At 41.1% G+C, this 14230-nt stretch overlaps 1 protein-coding gene across 1 annotated transcript in view; it reads left to right on the forward strand.

The window, feature by feature from the left end:
• The first annotated feature begins 1951 nt into the window (after positions 1-1951).
• Positions 1952-14230, forward strand: part of GINS1 (GINS complex subunit 1) — a 19325-nt gene continuing 7046 nt past the window's right edge. The window contains exons 1-4 of the mRNA XM_059406414.1: positions 1952-2169; positions 7000-7064; positions 10642-10740; positions 11245-11335. Of these exons, the coding sequence (XP_059262397.1) occupies positions 2095-2169; positions 7000-7064; positions 10642-10740; positions 11245-11335 (330 nt within the window). The 5' untranslated portion in view covers positions 1952-2094. The remainder of the gene's footprint in view (positions 2170-6999; positions 7065-10641; positions 10741-11244; positions 11336-14230) is intronic.

Below are 14230 nucleotides of genomic sequence, written 5' to 3' on the forward strand. Positions count from 1 at the left end.
AGCCACCAAGGTCTTCCTCCCTTACTCTGCTCGTGTCACTGTCTCCTTGCTGAGGCTGGGGTCTCAAGGAGAGGTGTGGGTGGCATGTGTGTGAGTCATACATCCCCCTCCTTGGGGCCTTTGCACTTGCATTCCTCCTGCTGCTAATTCTCTGCCCATTCTATGGCCCCATCTCCACATGGATTATTCGCTCCCCACTGCAGGTCTGTGCTTTCTCTGAACACTAAGAAAACCCTCAGGTCCTCTCATCATCACTCTGTTTACCTGCCTTGGCTTATTCTCCTGAGCATTTTTCACGAATATATTTATCATTGGTATATCTGTATCCCACACTGGAACATAGACTCTGAGAACAAGGACTTTGTTCACTACTTTATCTTCAGTGTCTAGATCAATGTACAGAATATAGTAGGAACTTCATAAATATTTGCTGAAGGAGTAAGGAATCACCACCACCCTTCTGAAGTGTGTACTGTTGCCCCCATTGTGCTGGTGAGGACATGAATCTCAGGCCGAGGATCTGAAATTTAAAAGGTTTATGACAAAGAAAGGTGGATACTGGTGACTGTTGGAATACAGTCTTGTAGCACAGACCACTATGGATCTTGTTTTTAATAAAACTTAGCTAAATTATCCCTGACTGTAGAGCTGAAAAGGAAATGTCAATTAGCTTAAAGATTCAAAGTCCATTTCCATGCTCATTCTTCAGATTACATATCTGTTGTATCTTTATTTGCAAAAGAGGACCATAGTTTCTAGGGTTAGCTAGAATGAATCCAGTAATATTGCCTTTTTAAAAAAGTTTTGCTTTTTTAAAGGTAGCCAAATAAAACAAGTTGTCTCTACAGCATTAATTTTCATCTCTGATTCTATATGATTATGAAAATTTCCATAATCATGTAGGTAAGATTATAGCTGTGTGAATTGATGTTAATCTGGGTATTTCCCCCCTTTGTAGGCTTCCTGATTAAAACTATTTTCCAAATGTTTTTAAATGACTCCTTTAAAATCAAAGGTGATTTTGTGGGGTTCAAAGCTTAAATACAAAGTCTGTCACTTTAGAAGCTGAGTCAACCTGGTAGGTTATCTATTCAGTTGTTGGGGCGCCTGGCTGATTCAGTCCTGACAACCTGCAACTCTTGATCTCAGGGTACTGAATTCAAGCCCCAAGTTGGCTATGGAGCCAACCTAAAAAAAAAAAAAATTATTTTGCTTTCTAATCAGTACCAAGGGTCTTTTAAAAGCTACCTTAGGGGGCGCCTGGGTGGCTCAGTTGGTTAAAGCCTCTGCTTTCAGCTCAGGTCATGATCCCAGGGTCCAGTGATCTAGCCCCGCATTGGGCTCTGGGCTCAGCAGGGAGCCTGCTTCCTCCTCTCTCGGCCTGCCCTTCTGCCTACTTGTGATCTCTGTCTGTCAAATAAATAAATAAAATCTTAAATAAATAAATAAATAAAAGCTACCTTAGGGTTAATCATGAGAATTAAATGATACATATGTCACACTCCCTACCACAAAGGAGATACCCAATAAAAGTTGGTTTCCCTTTTGAGCAAACAAAAGCCCACACTGCACAACGAAAACGAAATACTGCGTCATTGTATTAATGCACACCAAGTTTCTGAGCATCCTTCTCAATCTCAAAGTAGAACCCCGTTGAACCTAAATGAAAATGACTCGACCTAATTTTAAAAAAAGACGTTGCGAGATACGTATATATCGCGAACTGAGCTTCAAAAGAGAGCCTTTGCTCAGTTTACAGGCCGGAACCCATTCCCGCTGACTCCCGCAGCTGCACGGGTTTCCCTAGGGAAGGATACACCAGCGAAATCCTCCTCAGCTTTCACCTTTCTTATAGTGCGGCTGCGCAGCGGAGGCAATTGTCCTTTGGCCGCCGCCGTAGGCCACGAGGCCCTGGAGCGCGTTTCTATTGGCTGGGCGTGTTTGGCGCCAAAGAGCGAACCGGAGGCGGAGGCGAGTACCTGCGGCTGTGGGACTGGAAGCCACCCGATCCCCAGAGCGGTGTGCGTGAGCCCGGCGACCGTTTGGCGTGAGAGTCGGCGGTTGACAAAGCCTCGGGACAGGGCTGCGGACGATATGTTCTGCGAAAAGGCCATGGAGCTGGTCCGCGAGCTGCATCGCGCGCCAGAAGGGCAGCTGCCCGCCTTCAATGTGAGGGAGGACGGGGTCAACCGGGCTGGTCTGGCTGAAGGCGCGGGGCCTGGGAGAGCGGCGGGCGGGCGGGCGGGCGGGCGGGCGACCCTGTGGGTCTAACCTGCGTCTCCTCCGAGCGTGGGCTTTCTCACCGTGTCAGCTCCAAAGTAGCGAACAAAATTTTGGAACACAGAAAAACGAAACATAGCAGGAAAAAGAGCATTCATATTTATATTACGCAGCGATTTGGTGAATTTCTTGAGTATATTGCCTTCAGTGTTTCCTACATACAGCGTTACTGCTGGTTCCTTTGCTTGACCAAGCGTATCTTGGCTGCCCGGTAACCATCTAGCGTTTGTTGAACGCTAAGGCAGAAGATAGGCCTGTAGAGCCAGGCCGGGATTCAGGCTCGGTGGTGTGATGTTGGAGCAGTACTCCGGCTTTCTGTGGCTGTCCGCTTCTGCAAAAACGAGAAAGAGCATAATAATAGGGCTCAGTTCTTCCTGTAGTGAGGGCCCTCGGAGTGGGATGTATATGTGTAGGTCCTCTGGACAGTGCCTGATACTCAATCTGAAAATCAACAGATTGGAGATGAGAAAGAACAGTGGCAGGGAGATGTTATGGGCGGTTATGATCACTCCTTTAAAAAAAAATCCTTAAAAAAAGAAATTATAGATCAAGTTCAGGGATTTGTGCAAACTTACAACATACTGGCGCAGAACCTCACCTTGAACACAGGTTTCCTAGATTCCTGTCTTAAACCTCTTCAAACATAAGAAAATATATAATTGTTGTTCTTCAAGGACAGTTACTTCATTTAAAAAGTTAGGAGACAATGGTGGGAAGTTCAGCAGAGATGCTGGAATGCCAAGGAGTGCAGGCTCTAAAATAGGACTCCACGCTGCATTTAGATAACTAGGCATATGAGGAGACAACCTCAAAGAGACACTTGTCCAACAGGAACTGGCCACAACAGCCTTGCGACTGACTCTGCAGACCTTGAGTCCATCCAACAACCTGTTTCACTCAAATTTTAAGTTACCACTTTTGGGGGGAGTCCAGGGAAGGAACTTAAAACTTATAAAATCACTCCTTTTTCTAGGTCGTAGTTTGGCAGGGCACCTTTTGCAGTTTTGCTGCATGTGCACCTTCTGCTGACAAACCCACCTGCTAGCCAAGTTACTCAGCAGCCTGGAAGACTCAGCTTGAGGAGACTGGCCACTCCTTGACATAGCCAAGCAGGGACAGGCCAATCCATCTGATTGGTCTGATTGTTCCTGTAGGCCCGTGGCCCACAGGAACTTCCAAGAATCATTCCTCCCAGGAAGATGATAGTAGGTCTAGAGCAGGACTCTGCCTTATTCATTCCAGGATCTCTCAAGGTTAGATGCTGTATTCAGCAAATTGAAATAATTGTCCACTTTCTATATGCAGAACTGGTAATAGTTTAAGTGAGTTTTTAGGAAAATTATCTTGGGCTCCCAGCCTGAGGTGGGAATTTTTACTATAGATAAATCTAAATCTGAAAGCATGTATGTATTTTTATTTATTTAAGGTTTTATTCATTTGAGAGAGAACACAAGCAGAGGGTAGGGGCAGAGGCAAAGGAAGAGAGAGAAGCAGATTCCCCATTGAACAGGGAGTCCCACCTAGGGCTCAATCCCAGGATCCTGGAGTCATGACCTGAGCCAAAGGCAGACATTTAACCAACTGAGCCACCTAGGGGTCCCAGCATGTGTGTATTTTTTTTTTTTTAAGATTTTATTTATTTGAGAGATAAAATACAAGCAGGGAGCAGGGCAGAGGGTAAGGGAGAAGCAGACTCCCTGCTGAGTGGGGAGCCCAATGTGGGACTCGGTCCCAGGACTCCAGGGTCATGACCTGAGCTGAAGGCAGATGCTTAACTGACTGAACCACCCAGGTGCCCCACATGTGTGTATTTTTATAAAATTTCACATGTCTTTTTTTTTTTTTAAAGATTTTATTTATTTGACAGAGATCACGAGTAGGCAGAGAGGCAGGCAGATGGAGAGTGGGCGGGTGGGGGGAGCAGGCTCCCCGCCTAGCAGAGAGCCCAATGCTGGGCTCGATCCCAGGACCCTGAGACCATATATCCCAAGCGGAAGGCAGAGGCTTAACCCACTGAGCCACCCAGGGGCCCCTCATACGTATCTTTTTGTATGCCTGTAGATCTATTACTCATCCAGGAGTTTCAGCTATTTCTTAAAATATTATTTGCTGATAAAAGGAATATTGAACTGAATTCTAAAAGATCAGACTTTTCCATGACCTCTTTTAAACTACTTGAGCAAAGGGAAGATAGAAATCATGCTTAACATTTTTTTTTATTAGGAATTATATATTTTCTTTTTTTTTTTTTTTTTTTTTTTAAAAAATTTTTTTTATTTATTTGACAGAGAGAAATCACAAGTAGATGGAGAGGCAGGCAGAGAGAGAGAGGGAAGCAGGCTCCCTGCTGAGCAGAGAGCCCGATGCGGGACTCGATCCCAGGACCCTGAGATCATGACCTGAGCCGAAGGCAGCGGCTTAACCCACTGAGCCACCCAGGCGCCCCTATTTTCTTATGTTTGAAGAGGATTAAGTTCTTGATTTTGTAGTTATACCAATAGTCCCAAAATGTTTTTGCTACTGCATACATTTTGGTCTTAAAAGTAGCTGGGTCACTTATCTTTGGATTGCTGAAAGACCTACTATGTAATATTTATGAATTTTAGAATTTTAATAATTTTATTCTTCCAAAGGAAAATTTTTTAGAAGTTTGCCCCAAGGTGGATAGTAGAGAAACTCCTTTGGTCCTTCTCTTGTTGCAAACCAAAAGTGTTCATGTTTTCTGGTAATCTTTTTTTTTTTAAGATGTTATTATTTAGGGGTGCCTGGGTGGCTCAGTGGGTTAAGTCTCTGCCTTCAGCTCAGGTCATGATCCAGGGTCCTGGGATCAAGCCTCACATCCAGCTCTGCTCAGCGGGGAGCCTGCTTCTCCCTCTCTCTGCCTACTTGTGATCTCTCTCTCTCTCTGTCAAATAAATAAATAAACAAAATCTTTTAGAGGCACCTGGGTGGCTCAGTGGGTTAAGCCTTTGCCTTCAGCTCAGGTCATGATCTCAGGGTCCTGGGATTGAGCCTTGCGTCGAGCTCTGCTCAGCGGAGAGCCTGCTTCCCCCTCTCTACCTGCCTCTCTTGTCTACTTGTGATTTCTCTCTCTGTCAAATACATAAATAAAATCTTAAAAAAAGTTTAAAAAAAGATTTTATTATTTATTTGAGAAAGAGAGTACATAAGCAGGGAGAGGGGCAGAAGGAGAGAGAGAAGCAGATTCCCCACTGAGCAAGGAGCCCAATGTGGGACTCAATTCCAGGACCCTGGGATCATGACCTGAGCAGAAGGCATTATTACTACCCTTGTAGTAATTTTTTAAGATCTGTTTTCATTATTTATTTACTTACTTATTTTTGTCATGCCTTAGCACTTTTTACAAATGTATACATCTTTATAACCAGTGCCACAGTCAAGATTCCTGTCACCCCAAGGGTTCCCTTTTCCCCTTTTGTAGCTACCTACTATCTGCAGCTGTGGGCAACCACTGATAGACTTTCCATGGCTACAGATAATTGTCTTTTTTGTGGGGAGAGGTTTCTGGATTCAATGTGCTAGGAGCTGCATACTTTTTCTCTAAAGGGCCAGCAGGGATCATACAGTATGTACTCCTTGGTATCTGACTACTATTGCTTACTACAGTGTATTTAAGAGTTTCTTTAATCAGTTATGTTGATTGCATAAGTTGTCGGTAATTCATTCCTTTTTATTGCTTTTTTTCTCTATATTTATTTATTTATTTATTTGACAGAGAGAGAGAGAGATCACAGGTAGGCAGAGAGGCAGGGAGAGAGAGAGAGAGGAGGAAGCAGGCTCCTTGCTGAGCAGAGAGCCTGATGCGGGGCTTGATCCCAGGACTCTGAGATCATGACCTGAGCCAAAGGCAGAGGCTTTAACTCACTGAGCCACCCAGGCAACCCTTTTTTCTCTATTTTTTATTGTGGTAGAATATATATACAACATAAAATCTGCCATTTTCACCAATTTTAAGTGTACATCAGTGCCATCAATTACATTCACGTCATTGTACAACCATCACTCCTCTGTCCAAAACATTTTCATCAACTGTGACAGAAACTTTGTAACCATTAAGCAATAGCTCCCCATTTCCCTCTTCCCTCAGTCCCTAGTAACCTCTAATCAAATCCCTAGGAATTTGCCTATTTAGATATTTCAGGTAAGTGGAATCACAATATTTAACATTTTATGTCTGGCTTATTTCACTTAGGATAATGTTCCCAAAGTTCAGTGCATGTTGATGCATGCAGTACTATATTCCTTTTTATGTCCAAATAATATTCCATTGAGTAGATATACCATATTTGATTTATTAGTTCATCAGTTGATAGATATTTGGGTGTTTTTACTTTGGGGCTGCCATAAATAATGGTGCTCTGAAAATTTATGTACAAAGTTTTTGAATGAACATGTTTTCAAGTTTCTTGAGTATTATACCTAAGAGTGGAATTGCTAGATGATATGATAATTCTATGTTAAATTTTTTGAGGAACCATCAGAATGTTTTTCATAGGACTGCATCATTTTATATTCCTGTCTACAATGTATGAGTGTTCCAATTTCTCCTTATCCTCACCAACACTTGTTATATCCATTCTCATAGGTATTGCTTTTTGATAAAATATCAAAATCAAAGATAAACAGTAGATCAAACATTGCTATGGACTTGGTGGAGGAATTAATAGATGTGTATCAATATCATTTTATATATTCTAGGAGGATGGACTCAGGCAAGTTCTGGAGGAGATGAAAGCTTTATATGAACAAAACCAGTCAGATGTGTAAGTTTTGACAGATAGAAGTCTTTTTTAAGAGTTTTTATTTATTTGAGAGCACAAGCAGGGGAAAGGAGGAGAGGGAGAAGGAGAAGCAGGCTTCTTCTTATTGAGCTGCAGCAGCCCAATATGGGGCTCAGTCCCAGGACCTCAAGATTATAACCTGAGCCAAAGGCAGACACCCAACCAACTGAGCCACCCACACACCCCTGATGAGATTGATATTTTAAAACAACTTAAAAAATATGATACTGAAATAAGATAATGTCCCATCAGTTTTTAGATAAGATTTTTTTTTTTTTTAATTATCTGTGAGCCTGATCATACTGTAGCTATACAGGACTGAGGGGATTTGTGTTGATCACCCTAAATTTATGGGGATTCAAATAGTGTGTGGTACATAGCAGATGCTCAGTAAATATTTATTTGAATCCTATGACAGAGTATTAGAGTGAATTTAAAAGAAATGAGACAGCAGCAAATAAAAATTCTAACAAAGTGAAATCTAGAGTTTCCATGGCTCATTTTCACTAATAGCTGCCTTGGTGCCTTAAATGGGTAACAGGCAATTTGTAAACTTAATAGGAGCTGCAGTGATTTCCAGCAGCTTTAGCAAAGTTTGCCTAGAACCAGTGCTATAGAAGGCTACAGCCTGGTGTGTAAAAGAGCTCTGGGTTTAGAAAACATTTAGAGCTGAGCATGGTGGTAGCACAGTGGAGCATTTGGGCTGTGTGACAAACTTCATAAGTTCTTGTGATTTGGTGAAGAGTAAGATACAAGGAGTATCAGCTCTGGGATCAGAGGTGATTTATCCAGATCTCAGCCAACAGATGTCAATCAACAGATGTCCGTCTGTGACCTGACATTTCATTTTTGGCCTTATTAGGTACAGTGTTTTGATCAGTTACTTGGGCATAGAAATCAGTAACATGCTGGTAAGATCTGTGGAGCACATAAACAGTGGGAGCATTTTCCAACTGAGTTGTTTAAGGAGAGATACAGAAAAATCTTCACAGGTGGAATGAAGGAAAGAACCATAGCAGGTTTACAGTAAGTATAAGGCAAATATAAAGTCCCAAACTCAAGTTCCCAAGCACTTTGTTCATTCATTAATTCATGCAACAAATATGTACTAAATGATTATGTGCTGATAAGTGGCTCTGGTATTTCAGCTGTAAACGACACAATAAAGATGTCTGTCCCCATAGCCCTCACAGTCTAATAATGCAGAAGATAGATAATAAATAAATACAGATATGCCGAATTGGGATACATGCCATGAAGGAAAACAACAGTTCTGGGAGAGAAAATAATCAATTAAAGGCAGACTTAGATTGAGGTATCAGGGAAGTTCTCTCCAAGGAAGAAACCTTTCAGCTGAGATCTAAAGGAGAAGCCAGTTTCAGTGAGGCAGTGACGGGGCAGAGAGTGTCCTAGGTCAAGGGGGCAGTATATGCAAAGGCCCTGAGTTGTGAAGGAGGGTGGGGTGCTCAGGACAGTGATAGTTAAAGAAGACCAGTGTGGCTGAAGCTTAGCAAGCAGGCAAAGGGTAACACAAGATGAGAATTTTAAGCAATTTTAAGATGGTGGCATGGTTATGTTTTAAAAGATCACCATAGCTACTCTGTGGACAATAGACAAGGGGACCAAGAGAAGGGAGGCATGCTGGCCATCCAGGTGACAGCATAGGTGACCTGGACTAAGTAGAAAGTGAACAGGTTAAAGACATATTTATTTAGGAGGTGGCCTGACAGGCCTTAGTCCAGTAAGGGAATGATTTTCCTGTATTTGCTGTATTTGTACCATTTGCAAATTTGTGATCCAAAATTATGTGCCCCACCCTCCTAGTTTCTTTCTTGGTGGGGTGTAGGGGACAGTCACTATTATTAGTTTCTGTTAAAATTTTTTCGGAAGTCTATTCCTTTTTAATTACTCGTGTAAAAGTAAAATTTTTTAGGAAGTTATTATGTACTTAATGAAATACTCTGGTATTACCTTGGGTATATTTTATTTGTACTGTTTCTTTATAATCCATAGCTCACTGTAAACAACCTGGAGGATGAATCTGACTTTCAGAGAGTGACAGAAATGTACAGAGCAGATGTAGAAGACGTGATAGGACAGGGACATAGATATTTCCCTCTATTTTCAGGGACTGGAACAGGCACTACAGGAAGGAATCCCTTTTTTATCTGTCCAGTTCCTTTTATTTTTATTTATTTATTCATTTATTTATTTTAAGATTTTATTTATTTATTTGACAGACAGAGATCACAAGTAGGCAGAGAGGCAGGCAGAGGGGAAGACAGGGGAAGCAGGCTCCCAGTTGAGCAGGGAGCCTAATGCGGGGCTCGATCCCAGGACCCTGAGATCATGACCAGAGCCAAAGGCAGAGGCTTTAACCCACTGAGCCACCCAGGCACTCCTATCCAGTTCCTTTTAAAACTCCAAAGTAGATTCTTACTCAATCTGTACATTGTCTTTGATTTGTTTTTTTCCATCATTTTTATTATGGTAAAATATAAATAACATAAAATTTGCCATCTCAACCATTTTAAGTGTACAGTGCAGTGGTAGTAAATATGTGCATAATGTTACACAGCTATCACCACCATCCATCATCATAATCTTTTATCCTATAATACTGAAACTCTGTGCCCATTAATTATACATCTGGTTTGTGGTTTTTCGTTTGTTTGTTTTTAAAGATTTTTATTTGACAGAGAGAGAGAGCTCACAAGTAGGCAGAGAGGCAGGCAGAGAGAATGGGGAAAGAAGTCTCCCCACTGAGCAGAGAGCCCGATGCAGGGCTTGATTCCAGGACCCTAGGATCATGACCTGAGCCGAAGGCAGAGGCTTTAACCCACTGAGCCACCCAGGCGCCCCATACATCTGGTTTTTAAATATGATATTTATCTAATATCTAAGGAGATGTACATTTTGTAGGGTAAAACCAAAATTTTTCCCTCTCTGTGTGAACAACACTGCAATATAGGACACATACATGTTGAAGATCAATAAATATTTGTGGGATAAATGAAGGACCATTTTTACTACCATTTTAACTTACTTTATTGCAAAGATTTAGAAAAACCATTAAAAGAGTAGTCCTATTTAAAATAAAAATATGATATAAGATCATAATCTTGTTAACCATGATGTTAGGTTTATCTCTTACTCCAGCATGGTAAAAGAATTCTAAAAAGTGAGTAAACACAATGTGTGTCTTTTGAAAATAATGAAGATTAATCAGTGTGCAAAAATGCAAAATACCAAATGAATACTTAAATACTTAAGTGAAATACTTAAATACTTAAACACTTAAGTGAATACTTAAATACTTAAATGAAATGCTGATAGCATGATTTTAGGTAAATTAGTTTACTTTTGGTTTTTGGCTTTTTTGTCTTTTAGCATACCAATTAAAGCTCTTATGTGGAAGCAAGTACTATTTGTTTAGATTAATCACTAATTATAAATAGATAAAAACAAACGTGGAGGTCAGTTGTTAGTTGGCTTTGAAAATTTTCCTTATGCTGAAATATGTATATTTGTTCTTTTCTTTTTTAAATGTTCTTACCAGGAATGAAGTAAAGTCGGGTGGACAAAGTGACTTGATATCAACCATCAAGTTTCGACACTGTTCTTTGTTAAGAAATCGACGCTGTGCTGTAGCATACCTGTAAGTTTCTCAGTTTTTGCTTGTGGTGCAGGGAATAAATGGAGGGCTTCCCATGTGGTTTCCTAATTAACCATTTCAAATGGATAACAGACATTCTTAGATTTGTTTTTCCTGTATAAGCATTCTAAATACTTTTCTTTCTTCCATTAAATTTTTTCATTGTGAAAAATTGTAGTATTCATAAAACTAGGGAGAATAATACTGTGAACCCCCATGGAGACATCATATAGGTTTAACAGTTTTTTAACATTTTCCCATATTTGCTTCATCTTGTTTTATTTGCCTGTATTAATACTATTCTAGAAACTGATGGGCTTTTACCACTGAATACTCTAAGAAATAAGGACCTTTGGGGCCTTTTCTCCCATGACCATGGCACCATTCTCAAACCTAGAGAAACAAAGAACTCTTCACTGCACCCATCCAGCCCATATTTATGTCTCCCTGTCATTCCCAAGGTATCTTCTTACAGTCATGCGGTCTCGTACCTTCTTTCTGTCCTAGGTATGACCGATTGCTTCGGATCAGAGCACTCAGGTGGGAGTATGGCAGCGTCCTGCCCAATGCCTTACGATTTCACATGTCTGCTGAAGAAGTAAGCTAGTACTGTTGTTCACGTTTCTGAATCTGGAAAATTGTGGTTGTGGCATTGTTCTGTAATAGTATTTGTACAGTAGAGTATAGCATAGTATTGTTCTATAATGGTATTTCTCTTTAAAATCTGTTTTTTAGCAGTTTTTGGTCTGTATTTACTTAGTATATAGTATGAGGAGAATGATAGGAGTAATTCTAAGTGCTATGTGGAAACCTCTCAGATTAACAAGATTAAGGATTCCATTATGTTACTTATTAGTGATCCATTTATAGGATTAAAGAACTGGCATCATTTTTAGGGATTTTCCATAAAGAGAGAGTGTGTGTGTGTACTCTCTTATTCGACATGAATACCTGTAACAAAACTCTTCATTTGTCCCGTCACTAAGGCCCAGAGCTAGCCCAATATTTAAGGACACAGGATTAGAGTCAAGTAAACTTGGGTTCAGAATGTTGTTTCTGCCACTGTCTAATCTTTGGTAAGTGACTTGAGTTCTCTCTATGTCTAAATGCCCTCATTTACACAATGAGGGTGGTAGTACTTACCTACTCTAGGCTTGAAGTGACTTCTGACACTATTAGAGTTAGACCAAACTTCCCCAGCCACAGGTTTGGGGGTTTCCAGGGCTTCTTTCTGACTAACTGGCTACAAATTTGAGGGGTCCTGCTATCTCCTTAGGTTTAGAGCTTTGAATATCTTGATTCCAGTCAAACTTCCAGAGAGGAGAGTGGAGATAGAGTTGGAACTCAGTCACATGGATGGTGTTTTAAACAATGGTGCCTGGGGGCACCTGGGTGGCTCAGTGGGTTAAAGCCTCTGCTTTCGGCTCGGGTCATGATCCCAGGGTCGTGGGATCGAGCCCCGCATCGCGCTCTCTGCTCAGCAGGGAGCCTGCTTCCCCCTCTCTCTCTCTGTCTGCCTCTCTGCCTACTTGTGATCTCTCTCTGTCAAATAGATAATAATAAAAAATTTCTTAAAAAGAAAAAAAAAAGTTTAAACAATGGTGCCTGTGTGATAAAACCCCAGTAAAAATTCTGGACACCAAAGCTTGTGTGAGCCTCCCCAATTGACAGTACTTTGTGTGTATTGTTACATATTGTGCCAGAAGGGCAGTGTGTCATGATTCCATAGGGAAAGGACACTAGAAGCTTCATGTTTGTTTACTGTCAGGGAGCAAGAATGTCCTGTCCCCTTAAGGTCCTTTTAACCAGAATAAGAATCGAATTGACATGAGCTAGATTTTTTGTTTTAAGATTGTGTTTATTATTCATCAGAGAGAGGGTATGCACAAGCCAGAGGAGAGGCAGTGGGAGAGGGAGATAATCTCAAGCAGACTTTGTGCTGAGCACAGAGCCCAGTGTGGGGCTCGATCCCACAACCCTGAGATCATGACCTGAGCCAAAGTCAAGAGTGGGGCACTTAACTGATTGACCCACCTTGGGTGTCCCAACATGAGACAGATAAACAGGAAAAAATCAAATTTCATACATACAGGGAATCCATATAGACATGGAAATTCCAAAAGCAGGCAAAATGAGGTATATGTGTCTTTTCTGTTGTTGTTAAGTAAGCTCTGTGCCCAACATGGGTCTTGAACTCAGGACTCTCAGATCAAGAGAATCAAGAGTCATATGTTCTACCAGTGGAACCAGCCAGGAGCCTCAAGGGTTAGGGGTTTAGGACTTGAAAGGGAAAGAATGTAATCCTCCAGAAGAATGGAAAACAGCAAATGTTTGGTAAACAGATGTTTGAGGGGATGGGTGGGGTAGGGGGTGAGGGGTGGGCACCCACAGAAACAATGAGACAAAGAGAGGCTTTGTTATCAAACAGGCTTTGCTAGGTCCCTTCCTGTCTACCATACCTTGTTCAGAGAATAATGTGGTTGTCTATGGTGGGAACTCTCTTCCTGGAGCAGATACTTAATCTAAATTTTTTAAGGCAGTTGTAAGAGAGACAAAGAGCTTTTCCATTTTCTTTTTAAAGGTTTTTGTTTATTTATTATTTGACAGAGAGAGAGACAACAAGAGAGGGAACACAAGCAGGGGGAGTAGGGGAGAGAAGACTTCCCGCTGAGCAGGGAGCCTCATGCAGGCCTCTATCCCAGGACCCCAGGATCACGACCTAAACCAAAGGCAGATGCTTAATGACTAAGCAACCCAGGCCCCCTAAAGAGCTTTTCCTGAATCTGCTGGGTTTAAATTGCTTTTTAACTCAAAACACTTCTTGCTAAATTGGCCCATATTGGGGTGACCTACCCTTTGCCCCTGTAGTACCTTGCCAGACCTCCCCATGTGCCTCTTCCTTCTGCTGCTAGTGTTTCTTATCCCTTTCATTATGGTAAAATTGTGATTGTAATTGTAGCGCTTTCCACAGTTCTGTGAGTCATGTAGGTGCATTATTAAACCTGAGGGCTCAGGCAGGCGTGCACACACACACATACTTTCTTATAAGGATTATGAAGACGTTTTTCTATGGAATCTTTTAGGAGCTGTATTGTTTTTACCTTTCACGAGGAGATCTACAGTACTGGCATTGATTTCTGTGTATAATGTTGAATTTTGAATACGGATAGTGAGATAATCGAATATCACTTAATTGAAAAGTCTTTTTACCATTGCTCTACATGTGGTGCCACTTTTGTCATAAATTGTGTGTCAGTATATCTGAGGATTTGGGATAGGGGACTTTCTCTTCTATTCTCTTAATCTATATGTCCTTATACCAGTTCTACACTGTTGTAATTATTATAACTTTATTGTATGTCTTGAGTAAGTATTACCATCTTGTTCTTTTTCAGGTGTGTCAACTATTTTTGGCCCTTTGCATTTCCGTGTAAATTTTAGACTCAATTTGTCAGGTTCTATTTCTTTTTTTCTTTTCTTTTTTTTTTTTTTT

Source organism: Mustela nigripes, chromosome 7, assembly GCF_022355385.1.
Source record: "Mustela nigripes isolate SB6536 chromosome 7, MUSNIG.SB6536, whole genome shotgun sequence".
NCBI lineage: Eukaryota > Metazoa > Chordata > Mammalia > Carnivora > Mustelidae > Mustela > Mustela nigripes.